General features: G+C 52.4%; 1 protein-coding gene across 1 annotated transcript in view; it reads left to right on the top strand.

Moving 5' to 3' along the window:
• USP10 (ubiquitin specific peptidase 10) overlaps nucleotides 1-18,364 on the top strand; it is a 73,463-nt gene extending 55,099 nt beyond the window's left edge. Inside the window, exons 5-14 of the mRNA XM_047710316.1 lie at nucleotides 1,248-1,339; nucleotides 1,868-1,977; nucleotides 2,397-2,452; nucleotides 2,696-2,799; nucleotides 5,306-5,405; nucleotides 6,161-6,338; nucleotides 9,055-9,220; nucleotides 12,296-12,440; nucleotides 14,207-14,272; nucleotides 17,348-18,364. Of these exons, the coding sequence (XP_047566272.1) occupies nucleotides 1,248-1,339; nucleotides 1,868-1,977; nucleotides 2,397-2,452; nucleotides 2,696-2,799; nucleotides 5,306-5,405; nucleotides 6,161-6,338; nucleotides 9,055-9,220; nucleotides 12,296-12,440; nucleotides 14,207-14,272; nucleotides 17,348-17,535 (1,205 nt within the window). The 3' untranslated portion in view covers nucleotides 17,536-18,364. The remainder of the gene's footprint in view (nucleotides 1-1,247; nucleotides 1,340-1,867; nucleotides 1,978-2,396; nucleotides 2,453-2,695; nucleotides 2,800-5,305; nucleotides 5,406-6,160; nucleotides 6,339-9,054; nucleotides 9,221-12,295; nucleotides 12,441-14,206; nucleotides 14,273-17,347) is intronic.
• Nucleotides 18,365-22,301: the final 3,937 nt, after the last annotated feature.

Below are 22,301 nucleotides of genomic sequence, written 5' to 3'. Positions count from 1 at the left end.
GTTTCTTGAGCCTGTAATGCTTTACTTTTTATAAATGGGAAAGTTACTCTGTGTGCTTCCTCAGAGGAAGGCTGGCATTTACTCTCAGTGGAGAGAGGGAGTGTGTGTGTGTGTGTATGTGTATGCTGGTGTGGACATTAGAATTTTGCAAATTAAATTCTTCAGTTAAGGCTTAAGTCTGAGACCTCCCGGTCCAACTGCATTTTAGAATTGAAAAGCTGCTTTTGTTTGAGTGATGCCTTGGATGGATGTTGGCGGCAGATGTACACGTACTGCTTTTCTGGTACACAATCTAAAAGTGAAGGGAGGCAGTGTGCGGTGGCCACAGATCACGGACTTCAGGCCCCGGCTGCACTGCGCAGCTCCTGAGTGCTCACAGGCAAGCTAGGTGAGGTTTCCTTGCTGGCGAAAGGGGGATCGTGGTGTTCTCCTGGATGGCTGAGGGTCAAGTGCGGCTGTTAACAAGTGTAAGTTGTAAAGCACTGAGCGTAGAAGGTTTCCATAACTTAAAGCTGTCATTGGTACAAGATTCTTAATGGGACATGGGGAGACTTTGTCTTGTTTTAAAGCATTTCTGGGAAAAAAAACTGAAAACATTTAATGAAGTGTTAAAGCATTATATGAAGGTGGCATTCACATCTGTCTGAAGGCTGTAGAAAAGAGGGATGTCAGAGGATGAAACGGAGCATAATGTGTTTCTGAATGGAGTAAGGGCGTTCTGGCACCCAAAACATTCCAGAAATTGGAATTCTAATGAAAAATACAGTTTAGTTATTACGAGACAGTCGTCCTGGAAAGGAGTATCGTCCCTCACTGAATGGTGGATCACCCACTGTGGTGCCTTGGGGGCCCTCGTAGGTGCTGGGGTTCCCCCCGCCGGCTGAGGCTTGGGTTCGGCCTGTGGGCTCCTCCGTAGCGGTGTTAGCAAGGCCTGCCTCGGCCTGGGGTGTGGGGGAGAAGCCGGGTCTCTCGGGTCTCTGTCACCTCTGTCACCGTGTACCTCAGCCTCTTCTGCTACTTATTAAATGAGTTGTGTTCCCGGGTTCCGTTCCCACAGAAAGATGAACGAGTGTTGGTGTTCCCTGGGGGGAGATACTCAAAGAACTGTTTGACCCTCACCTGGCGTACGTGGCGTGGGACAGCACGCAGCTCCCACGCGGCTCTAACACTCGCCAGCCATCGAGTGTTTACTCCATGTGTTCACTCGATGTCACTAACCTCTTCAATGTGCTTCTTCACTCTTTCAGAGTTACTGGAGAATGTAACCCTGATACATAAGCCAGTGTCATTGCAACCCCGTGGGCTGATCAATAAAGGAAACTGGTGCTACATTAATGCCGTATCCTTCTCAAGTGCCGTCACTGGGGCCGGCCGGCCGGCCGCGCCCGGCTCTCCCCCGCGCCTTTGCTCCGTGCAGCTGCCGCGGGGCCTCTCTCCGAAAGTTTGAGTCCAAAGACTTGGTTCCTTGCTTAGTCTGCCTACCTTGCTTATAAAGTTATTCCTGACCCCCCAAAAGATGATTTGTTTACTGGTGAGTGACAGAATTAGGCGACTCTGATTTTCACTAGCGTGGTCCCGACTGAGGGGGCAGCGTGTCCACTTACAATCAGAAATGTTGTTTTAATTGATTTATCTTGGTTGAATCAAGTTTTTGTATGTAAATGCTGATTGCAGAGTAATCCCTTCCATGGAAATCCCAAGGCGGTCATCCTCATGGTCATTCGGCGTGTCCCTTTTTATGTTCACGTGTGTAAGTTTGCAGCGCCTTTGGCTGACTCAGTGCTACATGCTTTGGGTGAGATGCACCTTTCAGAAATCTGGAGTGTCTGTTGCATTTCCTTTACACTTCCTTACTGCCGATACTCAGACACTGCAGGCGCTGGTTGCTTGCCCTCCGATGTACCACCTGATGAAGTTCATTCCTCTCTATTCAAAAGTGCAAAGGCCTTGTACGTCGACACCCATGATAGATAGCTTGTAAGTAAGGTGCTGACACATGTGTCAAGGGCTGGGGTTTTTGCCTCTGGTAATTCGAATTCAAATAGTTTAGCAGGTTCTTAATTTCTTGCAAATGAATCCTGTGATTTTATTATTATTATTTTTAAATGTACTGTTCATGTTTTTATGTGGAAGTTAACCATCAAGGGAACTGGAGCCTTGTTTTCCTGTGTTCCTCAGATGTTACCCAAGTATGGTGTTTACCATTGTATGTTACGTGAAATAGACCAAGACCTTACAGAGAAAAGACTGAAGAACTCACCAGCGATTATAGCATTGGTTACTTAGTATTTGCCATCTTCATACTAAAATGTTCTGCTTAGCCATTGAGGCTCTTTAGTAAAAATATGTCTTTTTAAAAAAAATGTACTAAACTTTTGTTTCCCCCGTGTTTATAGTGTTCGGCTAATGAATGAGTTTACTAATATGCCAGTACCTCCAAAACCCAGACAAGGTGAGTAAAAATGAGGTCTTCTGATGCCCATTACATACGGACAGTTAGGAGGTCTGATGACTGAATGTCATAAATTCAGTCTTGCTGGAAAGCAAGTGTATCTAAAATGCAGGCTGCTACACCTGTGCTCTTCTGGGCGCCGTACGAGGGCGGAGGGGGTCCGAGGGGGTCCGATGCTGCTGCCCTTGAGCATTCGAAGACTCCATTTTCGTTATGAAAACCCGTGTCCTGTTTCCATTGCAGCTCTTGGGGATAGAATCGTGAGAGATATCCGCCCGGGAGCTGCGTTTGAACCTACGTATATTTACAGACTTCTGACGGTCATCAAGTCGAGCCTGTCTGAAAAGGTTGGCACTGCTCTCTCGTAGCCAGTAGAAATTCGCCCCGCTCTCCGGTTGCAGCTGCACTGGTGCTGTTCAGCGCTCCTGGCGCATTGTCAATGCTGGGGGTTGGGGGCTTCCGTAGATCTCAGCTTGTTAGGGAGTCACTTGCTTGATTGAATATTAAAATACGATCACCGTCATCAGAGCCGGCTCATGCATCGTTTACTGTGCACCAAGTACTCCTGTAAGTTCTTTCTGTACGCGAGCTTACTCAGGCCTGTGAGTGGTGCTCATCTCCTTGTTGCATTGGAGAAAAGCGAGATCTTTGTCCAAGGTCACACAGCTCCTGCGTGCAGAGCCTGGTATCACAGTCCGCTCCTTGAACGCTGCTCTGCCTCTTACACGGAGCTTGGTGGTGGGGCCTGGAATGGCGGGGGCCTTCAGCAGAGCTGAAAACATCCTCATGTGTTTTAAGCAGTTCCTTGTCTCCTGTCGACATGTTCAGTCATGCGCTTTGCTCCTGAAGGAATGGGACCAGGGGCCGAGGAGGTCTTGAGTAGAGTTTGATGGGGGTCATTATAAGCATTTGAAGTGATGCTTAGGGAAATTATTTAGAAAGAAAAATCATCAGAACAATTCCACTAAAGCTGAGTAAAGCAATATGAAGCTCCTTGTTCTGGGGAAGGGTGACTGGCCAGGACAGGGTAGCCGGATACCACCGGGGGCACTTTACTGCTCCTCTCGTAGCCATCGGCTTGGAATTTACACTTTCCAGGTAGAAATGTACAGAATGGTGGGAATGCAGAAACGGATCAGACCGTGCCCTCTGCCCTCAAAGAGCTCACTGTCCAGTAGGGGAATTAGATCCAAGAAAACAGGCCAGCAAGAGAAGTACTCAGATGAATGCACACGCCGGTGCTCTGGAAGCCAGAGGGCGGCCGTCCACTCGGGCGGAGGCAGAGGGGAAGCAGCGCATCTCAGGGGGCACCCTGCTCGGAAGTTCTGCTCGTGGACAGAGGTGTCTTTCAGCGTTACATGAATACTGGCTCTGTTCTGTCGTCTCCCCCACACCACCCCCAGGTCGGTGATGGGATAGAAGCACTCATCGGACTCAGAAGCTGTTACTCACAGGGTTTAGTCCAGTGCAGGGACACAAAAGCGACATCAGACGTCCGCGGGAGACCTTGAGACTCCTCTCCCGGTGTGTCAGGAGAACGCACTTAGTTTCTCAGCATCAGCGTGTGACAGCACATGGAAAATGTTGTCTGCTATGGAAGCGCGTCGGAGACTCAGTGCCCCTGGGGCTTTACCAAGGACTGGTCCGGAATTCCAGACTCACAGAGGGGAAGCAGGTGTGCGCCCCTAAACCACACTCTGCGATTTCGGCACAGTCTCTTTTCACTTCTTGAAATGATGGGGGGATCCCTCCCCAAATCCAGGTACCCAGGTGCCAGCCAAGGACCAACTCAGCAAGCAGGCCTCTCCACGAACAGCTGCCTCGAGCCTGCTGTGTCCGCGCGCTCTGCATCTCGAGCAGGCCAGTGTCTGCCCTTTCCCACACGCGGAGCGCCTCTGCTCCGAAGAGCTGCTCTCGGTTGAGAGCTACAGCTCTGTGTGGAGCAGACGGATGCGCCCGGAGGCGGCAGGAGGACTTTGAAAATCTTGGAACATGTGGTTATTCTCCAAAGAGTGAAATGGGAACTAATCCTGAGATTGTAAGACGAATCCGTGACTGCTGTGTGACTCATCTCTGAATGATTCTGCTGGGGGGTGTGTGTGTGTGTGTATGCAGCCGTGAGCTAATAAACCTTTGTCTCAGTAGCGCTTTTCACCTATAATTTGGGTCCTTTCCCCTGTAGTTGCCCATCATCAAAAATAGAAGGAGACACACAGGGCTGCTCTCCACAACCCCCGGTGTGACCGTTAGGCCCTGGGGTTGTGCCGTGAGGTGGCCCTCGACCTCTGTTCTTGGTCTTCTGTTTCATGTCAGCAAAAGAGCAACTGTTAAGTGACTGTTTTTATCATAAAGGCAGCAGATATTTATTGTAGAAAATTTCAGAAATACGAAAAGATAAGTAAAAATTCCTGCTCATTCTGTACTCAGACAGAAGGATGGACTTGGTCCCCCTCCCCCGACCCTGCCGTTCGTCTCAGCCTGCCCGTTCAGTGGTCCGAAGCGGAACTCCGCTTCACATTCAGTCTTGTTGGAAATTTTTATTTATTTATTTATGTATTTATATATTTATTTATTTTTATTTGACAGAGATCACAAGTAGGCAGAGGCAGGCAGAGAGAGAGGAGGAAGCAGGCTCCCTGCCGAGCAGAGAGCCTGATGCGGGGCTCGATCCCAGGACTCTGGGATCATGACCCGAGCCGAAGGCAGGGGCTTTAACCCACTGAGCCACCCAGGCGACCCAGTCTTGTTGGAAATTTAAGAGGAGACCTGGTCTGACTGTGCATGTGTAATGGTCCCTGCAGTCCTTGTGTGGGGACCACTTAAAATTAATGTGCTCACATCTGGCCTTTTCAGGGTCGACAAGAAGATGCTGAGGAGTACTTAGGCTTCATTCTAAATGGACTTCATGAGGAAATGCTGAACCTCAAGAAACTCCTGTCACCAAATAACGAAAGTAGGTCGTGGTCTGTCTGCCACAAACCTGTGAGGACCTTTCCTTAAGAATTCCCTTCGAACGCTTGTCACCTGCCCAAGTGGTACTTTGTTTCCCCCCAGGTCTGTGATCCTTGGCATCCCTTTCTCACTAGGGCGAGTCTGACTGTCTTTACGTTGCTTATTTTATAGACCATTGAGATTGTTCTATTTGGATAAATTAAAATATATCCAGAAGCTCTGCTTTTTTCCCTTCAACTCTTACTGAGGAAAGTGATGAGACCTTCAGGAGAGCTAGGCGAGTAGTTGGTGAATACTGTTGAGGCGCTGGCCCCGGCCCTGCTGACATGTTGTCACGCCTCCTTCCTGTCTGCCCCGCACACAGCATGTGGCGCCCCGAGTGACACACATTGGGTTGCGGATACCAGAGTAGTTCGCCCCTAAATGCCAAAGCATGGTTCTTCCGGGAGGAGGGTGCTCCCCTGTGTGACCAGAGCCCCTTTCCGAGTTAGGAGGCCTGGCCGCGATGACACAGTAATGCCCACTTTCCAGTCCGCCCGTGGATTTCTCAGCTGTCCTAAGTGCGCTGTCCTTGGCGGTCCATGCACGCCGGGGTCCGGTGGGCCTACGCGTTGCATTTATTCTTAACGTCGGACACACCCTGATTTCACTTTTAAAGCTAACTCTGTGCGGGCAGCTTCTGTAGGACCTTTCTTTAAAAACGTTTTTGCTGTTACTATTGCCAGTGGTAGCTTAAGCAAACTGTCTCCTTTTCAGAACTCCCTATTTCCAACGGACCCAAAAGCCACTCAGTGAATGAAGACGAGCAGGAAGAGCCCGGCGAAGGGAGTGAGGACGAATGGGAGCAAGTGGGCCCCAGAAATAAGACTTCAGTCACTCGCCAGGCGGAGTTTGTTCAGACCCCAATCACTGGCATTTTTGGGGGACACATCAGGTTTATTATGCTTTTCTGGAATACTTTAGTGCTTGCCTTTTCCAGGGTTTTGCTGCAATAGGACGTGTCTGGGAAGGTTTGGACTCAATGGCTTGCCTTTACGCCCCTGTGCCCGCTCTGTTCCCGGACTTCCCTTTGCTTCCCTGCGCTCGTCCCACACGGCGGTTCAGCACAGGGCACCGGTCCCCGGGCCCGGCGGCTGCCCTGACTCCTGCCCCTCACTCCCTGAGCACCGTTCGCCCTGAGTGAGCTGCACTCCACTAGGTAGGACGAGAAGGACTTGCTAATGGAAATACATGTTTCGTTCCAAGAAGACACTCTTGTGTCCATGGGGAGTATTAGGCGCCTGAACCAAGTGAGCTAGAACGGTGAGGGAGACACTCCAGGCACCTGGCGCCTCCTGGAGTGCCTGGGCCCCCCTCCTGCCCCAGTTCCCGTCAGCCAGGCGCTCGCTGCTCTTTCATGACGTCCTTCTAGAAGGCTTTCATTTGATCGTGTTGGAGCCGTTCAGGACCACCGTGATGTGGGACTCACGAGCATGGGGGCCGTCTCCAAGGAGGTTAGTTATCCAGAGCCCCAAAGGGCCTCATCAGAGCAGGATTTCCTCTCGAAAGGCCTCATGTTATATCCCACAAGGGCGGTTTTTTAGTGAGACTTAGCCTTTGCTTATCCCAAATGCTGTGTATCCAAAAGAAGTAACGCCCTTTTCAAGGCATGGAAACTTTCAACAGGCTGGTGAAACCTCAGCATGTCCGCGAGCTTCTTCTCAAGCCAGTCAGCGCCGCAGTGTCGGACGGGATTCTGAAGCCGGTCCCCCCGAACGAGTCATTTCTGAGCGCTTCCCTGTGAGCTACAGCCTGCTGGCCCCTTTGTGTTCTGGAGTCTCCCCACATCCGCCTCTTGCGGTCAGGGGTGCTCTGGGGAATCGCCCAGCCTCCCACCGCTGCCGCTGTAACTTGTTTTCGCGGGATGTGATTCCTTGGCCTGGGCCCTTTGGGGAGGGAAGCAGGGATCCAAGTCAGGCGACAGCAGTGAGAGGAGGCTGGCTTGTGCCTGTAGCTCTCGGTTAGACCTCTCACGCTAGCATTCTTGGGCCGGTCTCTTAGGGATGGGAGAGAGGATGAAGGAACAGCCCGGTGGGTAGGGCGGCAGCGCCAGATCTGCGCATAGGGAGAGTATCCAAATTCTGAGGCCACTGAGGCCAGCATTCCCAAAGAGCCCGCACTTGTTTGAGAATAACCGGTGGGAAAAACCAGAGTCCACTTTGGAGAAATTTCTAGCTTGGCCTGCATGGCTCTGCCAGGCCTCTGGCCTCGGGGTGGTCTTTTTATGCTGAAATTGATTGTTGACAGTTTTGAGAAGCGACGAAGATAAGTCAGGACAGCTCTTTCCCGGGTGAAGCAGTGGTTAGTCCCATGAAGTGCGCTTCCTTGTGCAGACAGCGGAAGGTGGTTTGTTTTGTTTTTTTATTAAATTCATCGTCCTTGGGTATGTGTTCACTTCCCTCTAAAAACCAGCTTCTTTCCTCACCTTTCCCCTCAGGCCACGTCAGTAAAAGTCTAAGCCATTGGAGTCAGGAGGGCCGCCTCTTGATTACTCCACAGTTTGTTTTTGTTTTTAAATTTTATTTATTTATTCGACAGGGACAGTGAGAGAGGGAACACAAGCAGGGGGAGTGGGAGAGGGAGAAGCAGGCCCCCCGCAGAGCAGGGAGCCTAATGCAGGGCTCATCCCAGGACCCTGGGATCATGACCCGAGCCGAAGGCAGATGCGTAATGACTGAGCCACCCAGGCGCCCTCCTCCACCAGTTTTTAACTCCTGCCGCTCTTGGAGCTGGGAAGGGGCCGCTGCTCCCCAGTGGCACCCTGGAAGGAGGGGTGGCGTCGAGGTGTGTCCCAGCCCCACTCTTCAGCAGTGTGGCGCGGGCACGGGGGCCCTTCGTCCGGCTCTTCACGGAATCTGCCCCCTAAAGCCTCAGTACCCACGCACGCCCGTTTGATCCCGTCCGTAAACTAGGTCACTCAGACTGCAGAAATGGAATTCCTTGTTGAGCTCCTGGAACGTTTCCTTGCCGGGGCTGAGAGATGGGCCGAGCACACAGGTTGTACTCAGAAAAACTTAGAAAAAGAAAAATGAAAAACCAGCTAAGAAAACAAGGTTGAATTGGCTCCCTTCTTGAGGGTGGTGGGTAGCCTTGTTTCCTGGAATGTTCACTTGTTTTTCATTACACACACCCTGCTCCCCTCCTTTTGTAAGTCGTTTTTGTAGGGGGAAGCGCCATTAAAAACATTCTGTTTACCTTGGGGCTTCCTCTGTTTTACCGGGCTATGACGTTGGGCTATGACGTTGAGCAAACGGAGAGCGTCCGCACTGAGGCCCCGGCAGGAGAGGCGCACTTCCTGGCTGGTGCGTTCAGTAGAGTGTGGAGCAGAGGTGCAGGAATTCGGAAGATGAACGTGTTTTCTTCCCGCCTGCTTGTGCGGGGAGAATGGTCGCCCTGCGGGTGGTTGCTGGAAACAATTGGGAGGTGGTATTCAGCAGGATTATTTCCAAATTCAGTAAATTTTTGGCTTATCTGTTCTTTCTGGTCTTCTAAAGAGGAGACTGAGCGGTCTCGTTTTCAGTTCCTGTGTCCTCTCCTGCTGGCCTGCCTTAACGGAGAGTGGGACGGAGCGGTGACTCTTACAGTCTTCTGTTTCTGTCTCTGCCTCTCAGGTCTGTGGTTTACCAGCAGAGCTCAAAGGAGTCGGCCACCTTGCAGCCTTTCTTCACCCTGCAGCTGGACATCCAGTCTGACAGGATCCGGACGGTCCAGGATGCGTTGGAGAGCTTGGTGGCAAGAGAGTCTGTCCAGGGTTATACCACAAAAACCAAACAAGAGGTATACTCCTAGTTGATCTCGAGCGTTGTGCTGAGGCTCCCTGGTGTGGTGGAAAGAGTCCAGAAGTGGGAGCGCGGAGAAGTGCCTTTGCGTTCTGCCCCTGAACCCCGGAGCTTAACTGGTTTGGATCGGAAGTTTCCGCATTTTTGGAATGAAATGGTCGAGGCAGATGCTCCCAGCAGCCTCCTCTACCTCTAAACCATGTATCCCAAGGTGGTGGCCGCTTGCATTGTTTGTCTTGAGCTACTTTTAATTTTCTGATCGTCGAATTACGGTGGGGGAAAATCAGTACCACCTCTAACAGAGGCTGCACGGCTTTACATCCCTGACGCCGTAGAGCAGTTCTGTGAGATTAGTTAGGGGAGAAAGGAGACTCCAAACCTATTTTTCATTTGCTTGTAGGTCTTCAGGGACATCGACCAATAGCTGTTTTCTTGTCTGTCAGTCTTTCATTCGATCTGAAAAGGACAGAAGCCTGAGTCCTTTAGTTTTCGGGCTTCAAGGGAAGCAGCTTCGTGGGGTGTACTTGTTGGCCAAGGCAGGAGAGGGCGAGAATATTCTGCTCTCAGAGAGCTTACTGGTTCCTGGGGTCCAAATGTACCAGCTGCCGCCTGTTTTCCACTTGGCGGTCGAGGGGGTCTTCTCCTTTGCTGAGGTGATGCCTGTGAATGCGGAAAGACATACGGGGGAGGAAAGACTGCAGGCTAGCTGGGGGCAGCGCTCACCTGCACCGTCCCTCGTGTCCCTGGGGAGCCTGCTGTGAGCAGACTGTGGCGGGAAGAGTAGACGCTGCCAGCACCTCACCGAGCTCGTTGGGCCTCCCAGGCCAGACAGCCCGCGCTGGGAGAGCCGAGCGGAGGCGGACTGGAGACCTGTGGTCATCTGGGGCCTCCTGCTCAGACTGATGAACCCATCCTCTTGGGGGATCCACACAGAGTTAGGCCTAACCCTCCACCACGTTTTCTGACTTGCTTCTTCCCACGGGTAATTTTATTTAAAAAATACAAGTGGTAGGAGCGAGAGACAGAATCTTGGCACTTGTCTTAAGTGAATAAGCGGAGTCTGGCGGTGGAACTTAATGAGAAAGTGGGTATTTGTTTTCGGGGACATTGGTTGGTGTGGCTGAGTTGTGCGCTTGGCTCATTCTGTGGCAGCTGTGGCTGCGGAGGTGGCGTCGCTGTCCCCGTGGCTCTCTTCTCGCTGGCTGTCCTCTGGCCACCCGTGAAGGTTGGTGGGCGCTCATCCCGCAGGCGGTTTCCTGCCTTTCCCTGGGCTGCCAGGAAAGCCCCCTAGCGGGTGGTTTTCCTGTCTTGCTCCTGCTCCAGTTAGCTGTGGGCTTGGGGAGGGCGCAGACGAGATAGAGGGGGGAGCGGGAGGGAACAGGGGCTTGTTCTGGATGGCGGGTGGAGGAAGGATGCAGGCAGAAGAGGCATTCCGGGGAGCCATGAGGAAGGAAATGGAACTGCTCACTCGCAGCTCCTTGGTGGTGCTGTGTTACCAGACCAGGAGCAAGAACACCCAGAAAAGCAAGATGGCATTGGGAGGGAGACAAACCATAGTGACTCTTAATCTCACAAAACAAACTGAGGGCTGCTGGGGGGAGGGGGTTTGGGGTGGGGTGGGGTTATGGGCATTGGGGAGGGTATGTGCTATGGTGAGTGCTGTGAAGTGTGTAAACCTGGCGATTCACAGACCTGTACCCCTGGGGATAAAAATATATTATATGTTTATAAAAAATAAAAAAAAAAAAGAACACCCAGAAAAGCAAATGGTTGAAAAAGGAAGATTTTGGACAGTTTGTGTGGGGTGGGGATATTTGGAAAGAGCAAGTATCACATTTTCTGGAATGTGATTTCTTTAAACCTTAATATTTTTATATTTTAAGGTCACAAGGTTTTTTGCTGTGGGAACACATGATGAAGGTCCATGGGAAACTATGATTACATAAACTACTTGCTGTATAGAAAAGATCTGGTTTTCTTCGGTGAAGAAAAGTTTGTCTCAATTTGTCTGGAAACCCAAAACACAGGCAAAAATTTCAGATTAGTCACTTAATGAATTGCCTGAAAGCTTGAGGTCCAAATCCTGGGTCACCAGCACTTATAAGCATCCCGGAGACACGTTTGTCCCAACTCTTCGGTTCACAGATAAGGAAGCTGGAGTCCACTCGTCAGAACCCTGGTTTCTGACTGTCGAGCTGTAGCCACACTTGTCCATCATTCACACGTTTTGTTGGGTGTGGAGACACCAGGATGCAGACACACGTTGGGACTCTGGAGGCACGTTGGGTGGTCCCACAGCTGGGATTGGAGTCTGGGTGGGAAGCCAGGTGCTCGTCAGACACGTCCACCTGGATACGAATGTGGTCTTCTGAGCGCTTCCTTGGTTTCTCATCTATGCTGTTATCTTTTGGATCGTGACTCAAACAGATTTCTGCCAGAAGTGTTCTTCATGTAAACACAGGAAGCATCAAAGGGTTTATAGGTACAAAGAACAATAAATAAGGGGAATAAGAATGGTTCGTGAGGACACATTTTAATGAAAAAACATTCGCTAGACCTGCAAAAGCATGTAAGGAGCATATAAATTGATAAAACTGGCACTTGTAAAATTAATGTTTAGAATAGATGGCTTTTGGGGTATTGGGAAACACCCTGGCCTCACTTTGGTGAGTGGTGTGGGACTGGCTAGAAAGCGTGTTAGTGCATACGTAACGCAGAGTTCTGCTGCGACGTTCGCTTTTCAGTTTCTGCGCCTGTGCATCGTGACCGTCACAGAGCAGGGCTTCTGAGGGGGGAGTTTACACGTGGGCTCGCGAAGCCGTGGGGTCTTCTGCGGTTGTGTTCACAGGATGGTGGCCTTTCTGTACGAGGAATGTCAGTAGCTCTCAGAAGGCCTCTTAGCAGAGTGTTAGATGTTGAGAAGCTCCCTCCACCCAGCGGCGGCTGAGCGGTGCCGTCCTGGACCCTCAGGCCACCGGCCCTCGGCGGGGGGCGGGGGGGTCCTTGTGTGACGGATGTGCGTCTGCTGCTGCGTGAAGTAAGGCGCGGGGTCCTGCTCTGCTTTGTGCCTCAGGTGGAGATAAGTCGGAGAGTGACTCTGGAGAAGCTCCCTCCTGTTCTGGTGCTGCATCTCAAGCGGTTTGTTTACGAGAAGACGGGGGGATGCCAGAAGCTCGTCAAGAACATTGACTACCCTGTGGACTTGGAGATCAGTAAAGGTAACAAACACGGAAGGCGGAAGGGTTCGTGGTGACGGCTGTCCGGGGAGTCTGTGAGCTTGACGCTTGGCGCTTCTGTCTACTTTTGAGAACAAGAAGTTCTCATGTGACTTTCTGGTTTTCAGTTTCTCGGCTTACCACAGATTTTTGTCTTAAAATCGGCACCAAAGGAGCTCTTGAAAAATAAAGGCAAAGGTGAAGAGACCATATACTCTTACTAGATCAGAAGAATAGAGAGATTCTGTCCATCAAAATGAGCATCGTTTTTCTAGAAACGTTTTATGGGTTAGTGGTAAAAATCGTTTTCTTTGTACTAAGTGTTAGCAACTGCGCAGCCCAGCCTGGTGAAAGGGGCTTTTTCAGTGAAGTGAGAGAGGGTTGTCCGTAGGCCCCTGGGGGTTCCTCCGACCTCTGGTTGCAGTGACGCTGGGTTAGGTTTGTGGCTTTCTGTTGGCCACGAGTCTCTGTCAGGGAACCGGGGCTCAGCAGCCTTGACACATTTTGACTAAAGCACCAAGTTCAGGGTGTCTTGGTGAAAGCGCAGCTCGAAGGGGAGCTGTCCTTGAGCTTCGGGGTTCGTGAAGAAGGTGCTGTGCCGTCCAGCCTTGACTGAGAACAAGCTGGAGGCCGTTCTAAGATCATCAGGGAGTGTGCAGAACAGGAAAGTGGTCGTGGGATGTCATCGCTGGGTTCTGCAGAGGAATGCAGCTGTCGCCTTCCCCTCCCCTTCAGTCCCCACCACGTCTCATGGCCACACTCCACTCCTTCCTGGGCCTGGGGACTCCCAAACTGGGGGTAGCTGGCCTAGCCTGGAGCCCCAGGGAGGGACGCTGCGTTTCTGCAGCCGGTCCTCAGCTGACGGGCTGACTCCTGGGCCAGCTCGTGGCCGCTCCCACCCTCCTTCACCTCGGAGCTGCATGTTTTCCTGATCCTGTTTGAGAACCAGAAAAGGGAAGAAATACCAGCCGAGCATCACATCCCAGGTCACATACCAGGTCACCCGGGCTGTTGTGCATGGGCTGTCAGCTGAGGCGTGCACACCAAGCCCCACGGGGCATCCTGTGCCCCATACTCTTGCCTCTTCCCTCCTGCCCAGATAAACCGCCTGCACTGACGCAACAGGCTTGTTTACAGACCTTTGCTGGCTGCCTGTGCTCTTACGGCAGCTGCCACCTTAAATGCTTTCCAGAAAGGAGTCAGCTAAGGCAGGACCAGAGGCCCTGGTGTGGGTCGTGGGCGGGGGATGGGAGGGGCCGGCTGGTAAGGGCAGTGCCGGGCCCATCTGCAGGTGTGCTGCCCGTGTAGGGGCCCCGGGGCCCGGAGGACAGGGCTGTCCGCCTGCCCAGCTGGGGGACCGGTGCCTCTTTGGAGAGACCGTCTGACTCACACAGTGGAAGTTTTGTGGTCTCACGTGTGAGACATCCCAGTTCTTAGGTTTCCTGGAGCTTTGTTTTGCTTCTGAGTGGTGGCTGGCTTCTTTTCCAGTGCTCGGGTATCTGCTTGGGAGGGGCTTCTGGCACGAGCTCGGCGGACTCAGGATATTCTCCTGCTGCACGGCTGCTTGCTGGCGGGGGCCGTTGCCGTGCCGCCTGGCTGGGCCCCCACGGGCAGGGCCTGCGCGCCAGGGGAGGCTGTGGGTTTTGTTTCCCTGCTGTGTGGGGTGGGTGCATGTGAGTGGGGACCGTTGTCACCTCTTTGCTTCCATTACTCCGAGCCTTTCTTGAAGTGCTTTTATAGACTGGAGCTGTTGGTATTTTGTTTTTCAGAACTGCTTTCTCCAGGAGTTAAAAATAAGAATTTTAAATGCCACAGAACCTATAGGCTATTTGCAGGTAAGTAAATTTGTCTGTTATTTCCTTACTGAAGCAGGGATAGAAGGGTCTGTGCCCAGGCACGGTTTGCTCCAAGACAGCCTCACGCAGACACTAGACTCCTCCGCTGGTTTCCCTGTGGACTTGCTAAGTCAGGACGTCTTTTGATGAAAACGTGTGTTTGTCCTGACATCCGGTGCTTGAAATTTGACCGAATATCCTTTTGGCTCTAAGCTGAATCCGGTCCTTGTTGAGCATCTTTTCTGTCTTTGAGTTGGAGGGGCAGGCGTGAGTCCGCTGGCCTGGCAGTTTAAGGCTGTGACCTTGGCTGTGGTGGTCGCGGTACCTGTGTGGCGAGGTGCTGCCTGTGGGGGTGCTACCTCTGGGTGGGGCAGCACTGATCAGGTTAGGAGAGAGGGGCCCACACGGACGATCTGCTGCATGGTCTTCACTGCACTGGCTCACCGGGCTCCTGGGCTGCCACACTCCAGCTCAGAGCCCTCCTGGGGGGCGATGGCATCCTCAACCCCAGAACTGGGGGCCCTGACCCCTCTTATCTCCTGGCCCTCCACTTCCTGAGGCACCTGGCGTCCTTCGTCTGCCTTCCTTCCTCTTTTGTAGCCTGAATCTCCTGGGCCTTTGAGGCTTTATGTCTCTCTTGGTAGTCACCGTTTGCAACAACCGCGCGTGCTTTCTGGCCTTTTTTATTGGAATTTTCTAGCTGCTTTGTTCTGTACACTTCCTTTTGTGTTGGCTTTGGTGAGCATGTTTGTAATTTAAAATGACAGGAGCGTTTGTTGACCGTCACACGTTCATTGGACCTTTCTCCTAGGGACCTTTCGTAGTATTCATTTGTTCTCGCAGCTGTCCTGAGGTACAGGTGGTGGGGGCCCCCCTGTCTTATAAAACAAGAAACCCGAGTTCTGAGAGAGACACTCTCCACTCTGAGCGGCGGTGGCTGGGCTGGGCTTCACACCGTCACTGCCAGTCCCTCGTGCGCATTTAGGAGGTTGGGTTGGGCCCTGATCAGTGGGTCAGGTCCCTGTTGCACACGGGTGGGGTTTGGCCCAGTCCGGTCTTCCTGCTTGCGGCTCTGCCATTTGTCTTCTCTCCCAAAGCCGTGATGATGGCTTCTCCCCTGACAGGGTGGCCACGCGCTCCTGTGGTGTCCCCAGCCCTTTCCTTGCCCTGCCTTGTCTTGGAGGCCCTGCCGCCTTGGCTCAGGCCCTGCAGCTGCCTCGGAGACTGGAGCAGCCCTGGGGTCCGGCCTGCTCAGGGAGCTTGGCCCCAAATCCCAGCGGGAGCCGAAGTGCTGCTTTGCTGCCTCCTTGCCGCTCCTCCCCTCATTGTCAGGCCAGGCTGGCCATCAAGCTCAAGGGGCCCTGGGTCCTACTCTGCCTGCCGGTCGTGGTCCGGCATCTGAACTGGGGCTGTCACTTGCGTTGCTGATTCCTCCTCTCATGGCTTCTCATCTCTGATAAGGGCCCTGGATTCGTTGGGCTGGCATTTTCTGTAAAATGTGAGGAAGCAGGCACGTGGTGAGAATGGTTTTGACTGTGGGGCCAGGAGAGCACGTGAGTGCAGCACTGCCCAGCCCCGTCCCATTGGGCTCACCTGCAGCCCTGACACGCCCCGCCGGTCCCCGGGCCGCCGCTGCGGAGACCCCGGCCGCATGCAGTGCCTGCTCTGGAGGATCGCGGCTGCAGGTGTCCAGAAGGAAATACGGATCTGCTGAACCACAGGTCCTTTACATCCCACTGAAGGGTCACTTTCTATAAAGTCTTGTCCAAGTCGTAGGTCTTGGAGGTGAAAATCCAGGACAAAAGCCCGAAAGCAGATTTGGGGTCCAAGGGACCGGCTGTGTTGAACCTGTTCCACGCCTTGATGCCCATGTGATCACGGTGACCGGCAGTGCCCGTGCTGGTCCCACCGCCGGCTTCCTGCCTGGTCGCCCTGCTGTCTTCCGCCCTTGGGTGTCCAGTTGTGTTTGTCACAGGGATGGCTGGGGCCGGAGCCGGGGAGTCCTCTGAGCCCCAGAGACTGCTTTGCCAGAGGGACTGTCCTCCCACCAGCAGTGGCCACGGGCCCGGAGCGGGCTGGGTCCTCCAGAGGTGTGGCCGCTGCCGCCAGAGCCCAGTGACACGCCCACCAGCTAAGTAGGGTGCCTCTCCAAGTGACTGTCCTTTGTGCCCCGGTGGTGGCACACAGCCTGCCTGGCCACGTTGCAGGCCACACTGGGTGTTTCCTTCCCCTGGCCTCCGTCAGCTGCCTGGACCCCTCCGCCCTCCTCCTCACGGAGGGAAGATGCAGCCTTTGGTGTCTTTAGATAACAGAACTTTTTTTTAAAGTAAATAACAGGTGGTGTTTATTATAGTTATTTTGGCATTATTTGTTAAAAAAAAATGAGAACATTTTTTAAAAGGGAAAAGGGTGGTGGACTACTGCCATGTTGGTGGGGCTGCGGCACTCGGCCTGTGTCACAGCCCTGCTGTCCCTCCTGAGATGTGCGGTCACTCACTGTGATGACAGCCCCAGAAAACCCGGGTTCTCAGCTTTTCATGTGTTTTCACAAGCATGTTCCTACGTGTCCAGTGCCCCTGTCTGTCCATCTGCCGTGATGCAGTCCGCTAACCATTCCTTCTAGAGCGGGTGTTGCCGTGGGTCCGAGGTTTGGACGCTCTCCGTAGAGCATCTGGAAGTGGGGTTGGCTGGATGAAGGGCGTGAGCGTTTTGGGTCTCTGGGTGGCGTTTCTGGAGGTGGGTGGGTGGTGGGGCTGGGGGGTCTTTGGCGCTCTGTCCCCGTGTGCTCTCCTCAGCGATGGAGTGGTGGGCTGTCCTCACCCGAGGAGCTGGCGTCTCGTGTTTGTGAAGCGTTAAACATCCTTAAAATGTCATTAAGATACACACGTGTGACTTTTTCTTGGAAATTGTGCAGAGTTTTGATGATGTGACCTAGCTTTGTGTAGTGACGTCTCCGTGTTCCGCCTGCCTCAGTGAGGGGCGTCCCATGCAGTGGCTCTGTGGGGGGGCTGGTGGGCGCCCTCGGCCGCAGGGGTGCGGCTGTCTCACCGGGTCGCCCGCGGGCCTCTCTTGCAGTGGTCTACCACCACGGCAGCAGCGCGACGGGCGGCCACTACACCACGGACGTCTTCCAGATCGGCCTCAACGGCTGGTTGCGCATCGACGACCAGGCGGTCAAGGTGATCAGCCAGTACCAGGTGGTGAAGCCCACTGCGGAGCGCACAGCCTACCTCCTGTATTACCGCCGTGTGGACCTGCTGTAGCCGCCCGCGCGCCCTGTGCCCGCCGCCCGCTTGCAGACGCCGACTCCCTCTGACGTCCTCCCTCTCTTCAGCGGCTCTCTAGAGAGACTCTTCTCCTTCGCAGAAATGGGCTAGAATGGAAAGCAGACGCCGCGGGGCTTGTGTACAATTCACGTTGACGTCTACCTTCCAGATCCAAATCATTTGGTTCAGACTGTCGCTTGATTTAAGAAAATACACACAACCCATGTTTCTGAAATAATGCCGATTCCTGAGTAAGAAGGGGGACTTGCATTGATTTCCAGTCTAATTGCTTAGTAGAATAAATCCTGCACCAGCAACACTTGTAAATTTGTGAAAATGAATTTTATCTTTCCTTAAAAAAATAAATTTTTTAATCCATCACACTTTCCTTCCCACCCTTTAGTTTTTGATAAACGATAAAAATGAGCCAGTTATCAGAGAAGAAATAGTTCTTACTTCAAAAGAAACGTAAATACAAAAAATAAGTTGCTGGTTCCTAACAGGACAAACACATTGTAATAATTGTGCGGTGAGAGGCTGCTTCCGAGCACGCCGCAGAGCAGACATTTGGAGTTCAGATGCTAGTCCGCGCAGATGGGTGATTGTAACTTTATTGCCATTAAAAGATTTCAAATCGCATTCATGCTTCTGTGTACACGTAATGAACAATGGGCAAAATAATGAAGATTGATATTTCCCTAAGTTGCTGTTTAATTCTGCTGTCTGCTCCTCTTAATGCCGCGTCTCTAATTGTACACAGTTTAGTGATCTCCAGGAGTACAGAAGTTGTCGCCCATCAATAAAGATCACCAAGTTGTTGTTTAAAGCTGTGCGTGGTGTTTCTTTGACTGCAGTTGCCTCTTTGTTTCTGGAGTTCGGGGGAGGGGGTGCGAGGACACCCCCATAATTACAGTGAGCTCTATGACCAGGTGAACCAAGACTCGGGTTGTGCTCGTTGAATATCTCCAATGTTAGTGACTAGTGATCTGGGGAAATGGGAGTTTTTGGATCTTCCGATAGCAGAAGAGGGGAGGGGGAGGGAAAGCGGCCCTGTGCTGTTCCTGGCCCCGGCGTGGTCAGCATCACCAGAGTGGCGGCCTCGGATTGTGGCCGGACATCGTGCTGCTGGGGCGTCTTAGCAGCAGCTCAGGAGCCCCTCTTGGTTGTGGAAAGGAGGCCTTCCCAGGCAGAAGAGATGGGGAGGCGAGAGGCTGCGTGTGGTCAGGCCACCCCTGGTGGCTCTCGTGCCTGTGGTGCCCCCACTTCCAGGCCAGGCGCACAGTTCATGGTAACGGCCTGGGGTCCCCAAGAAGCAAGTTTACGTGGTTGGAGCCTTTCCCCCAGGCTCCTCCTTCAGCAGCTGGCATTCTTAATCCTAGACTTGTGCTGCCCGCGTTCAGAGCTTCCTCCTCAAATCACAGGCCTAGCGCCGTCCACTTCGGCTGCTTAGCTGTTGTCACTCCAATCTGATTTGCTTGGCTGACTTACAAGTTATAGTTAGGTTCTCATTAAAGTTACGTACAGCTCTTAGGAACACATGGTGTGTGGAGTCCAAATTCACTTTGGGGGCAGCAGCCCCCCACCAGCAAGAGCCCAGCCAAAGACGGAATAAGGCTCTATTGTGCAATACTTCGTTGAGCTCTGGGTTGTGATACTGTGACCCAGGGCAAGGACGACCTGTCCGATAGACCCCTGGCCTCTGTAACTCGTGCTGGTCCTTCACCCCTGGCGGGGTCAGCGGCTCTGTAAGTCAGACTGAGTGAGCGCCCTCTCAAGAATAAGGCTGATCTGAGAATGTCTGTTCCCAGGAATCTGGAACAGAACAGCAGGCAGAAGAGCATCCTTGTTGGTGCCCGCTTCCACGTCCCCGAACACAGCCCGTGTGTTCAGATGGGAAAATACTCCCTCAGCTATCATGGATGGGTTGCTCCGGAATCCCGAGGTTGCTGTTGGAAAGGAGTATTGGAAATAGTCTCAGAGGCCAAAATCTATGGGAAATGACTGACGTATTGAGAAACTTGGAAAGATCCCAAGTGTCTCTCAAGAGTGGTAGAGATGCGTTCGTCCAGCGGGGCCCTGGGCATCTCGGTCCGTGTCCAGTGTCCGGCAGCACTGCCTTCGCTCAGGGTTGCTGCCCTGGGTGGGAATCTGGACTCCTCGGCTCAGCCGTCTGGTAGCCAGCAAAGGTCTCTGTCACCCTCCGTGTGCGCATGTCATTTGTTTGGAAGATAAGCTCTGGCTGGCTTTGGAAGAGGTGGCGAGTGTAACCCCATTCCACCTGCCTTCTGCGATCCGATGTGTATGAGACCGAGTGGTGCTTCCCTGTTCTCTTCCCTCATATTGGCACACCGAGCTGCCGACAGAACAGGGAGCTCCCACAGGGACAGAATATGTCACGAGGGGATGTCAGCCCGGAGTCGAGTTCTCATTTTGTCCCTGGAGTGAGTAATTGGCCCCTGGGTAGAGAACAAGATCGTTCTAGCAAATGTGACGTTTTCTAGGGTCCCGAGTGAATTGCTACCCACGTGTTAACCTGCTCTTGAGGTTTTGAACTTGGGGTTCAGCATTTTATGCTGTCGTGTTTACCGTTCTTGTGAGTTTCATACTCTGTCCCTGGTGTTAGGTCATTTACACTTAGAACTGGGACCCTTAACCTTAGTGTTGGGGATACAGGTTTAGGGATTTTCCTTCATTAGCATAGGATTTGTCTTCATCGGCATCTCAAACCGGTGTGAATGCCGGGGGACTGCTGGGAGTGTGTTGTGGGGAGGCTTTTCTCTGATGTGTGAACGATTACTAACAGGACTTGGACGTTGTCTCACAGAGAGGAACGTAACGAAATTTATCTGGCTGGTATGTTTGCCCAGTAGCCGAGACAGTACCCACAGTCCCGTGGGTCCCATTCAGAATGAAGAACGGCGGTCATCTCGTTGCCCCGTTGGTAACAGTGCACTTGGCCGAGTGGCTCATGGAAGCGCTCTGCTTTCATTTCTCTAGTCGCATCCTCATGGGCTGATTCGTGGGCGCCGTGAGCCGGAATCCATGATCAGCTTCTGTCTTTCACCATCTTCTGTCTTTCCCTTGGTGGAGATTTCTGTTTATTGCTCCCAGAAACGGCTTGCCCTTGACCAGGCCAACTGGTTAGGAAGCTAAGCTTGCAGTCAGAGTGGGGTGCTTTGGAGTCAGCAGATAACCCCGTGGCTTTAGTAAGCACCGCGAACAAATGTGCATTGTTGGACGCATCGATCTTATGGTGTATTTAGTCCCTCAGGACGGACGGGAGGGCCCAGGCTTTCCTGTTACCCCTCTGGCTCGTTGACTGTCCCCAGTGAAGACCGCACCCATTTCACCAGTTCCCTGAGGGTCATTTAACGATGTGGCTTTTAAAAGTAGCTAGTGACCGGCAGGACCACATGTTCACAGACACTTGGCACCGGACGTCGTGTTTTCCATTTAAAACCAGTCGAGTACATTGCTGGGCAGGCATGGCTTTCCTTCAGCAAGCCTTTTCTCTCGCCTCCTAGCATATTTTGTTTAAGTGTTGGTATTCATCTTCTGGACGAACCTGTCCCATCTTTAAATATCTTTTGGAGAAAAATTTATTTGCTTGAAAAATGAAACTGACCACAGAGCCTGACTTTACTCCATGGGCACGTTTGTTCTGAATTTTGAGGGATAATGAACCAGCACACAAGGGCTCCGTACCCTGGTGTAGTCCTTCACCCCCTTGTTTGCGCCCTGCCTCCATGGGAGGGGCACCCCCCGGGGTCACTGGTGAGCCGGGGCTTGTGGGGAGACCTTCCTCCAGAGGATTTGTTCCACACAGTTCTCCCCGAGTTGCACACGCATTCTGTTTCTCACACTTGGTTGTGTCTCTTGCCATTCGCTGATCATGATTGAGGTCATTTGCTAAGCCCCGATTTGCTGCACACAAGAGCATTTTGTCAAGTGATCTTTCCTTGGAAATAAATGGCAAGCACTCTTTAAAGCCCCTGTGTGTGGATTAAAGGAAGTGTGCTCTGTCCTGCTGGCTATTTGTGCAGTGCTCTCTTCGGTCTCCAGGACTACTGCTGAGGGATAGTGCTGAAGATGTTCTCCTTTGTTTATAAACTACTTTCTCTGAGATTCCTGTGTAAGGGCTTGCCCGTTGTCTAGTTTATCACTTGCTGGAAAGGTTTCCTGTTTGTTTTCTAACAAGTAAAATATTAGGGTAGTTTTGTTTCTTCTGTATGAAACCAACTAAATGAAAGTGTGCGTTTGAAGAGTTCCCGGACAGGCTTAGGAACGAACGCCCCATGTTGCTCCCCGCACATTTGGGAACCAGAGAAACCTCAACACTGTGGTGTTTTAGTCTTGGCCCCCCCCCCCCTTTTTTTTTTTTAAATACAAGGGTTTTTTTGTTTTTTGTTTTTAGGATTTTAATGCATCCCGAAGGTGTCCCGCTGTCCCGCCATCTGCATGGTTTTTCCAGTGTGGGGGATCACCCAGGGATTCTGGATTGGGTCTGATGGACTGACCTTGGGTTTCTGCCAGTCCTTCAAAGAAAGCAAAGCTCTTCACATATTTTCTGAGAATTTGGGGACCTTATGTGGTTTAAGAAGAAACTATTCCTCTGCTTAAAACAAAAAACGATTGAAAGCCTCTCGTGCAAGATGTGGGTTCACTTATTCTGTCCCACTCAGTCGCTGGGCCTCCGCAGCGTTGATCTGCGCATCTGTCTGCGCAGGGAGCCCTCTGTTGACGGCTGTCTAGGTAGCCCTGAC

This window comes from Lutra lutra, chromosome 17 (assembly GCF_902655055.1).
Source record: "Lutra lutra chromosome 17, mLutLut1.2, whole genome shotgun sequence".
NCBI classification, from domain to species: Eukaryota; Metazoa; Chordata; class Mammalia; order Carnivora; family Mustelidae; genus Lutra; species Lutra lutra.
The sequence above is the reverse complement of the archived record's forward strand: the minus strand, read 5'-3'. Positions and strand labels throughout refer to the sequence as shown.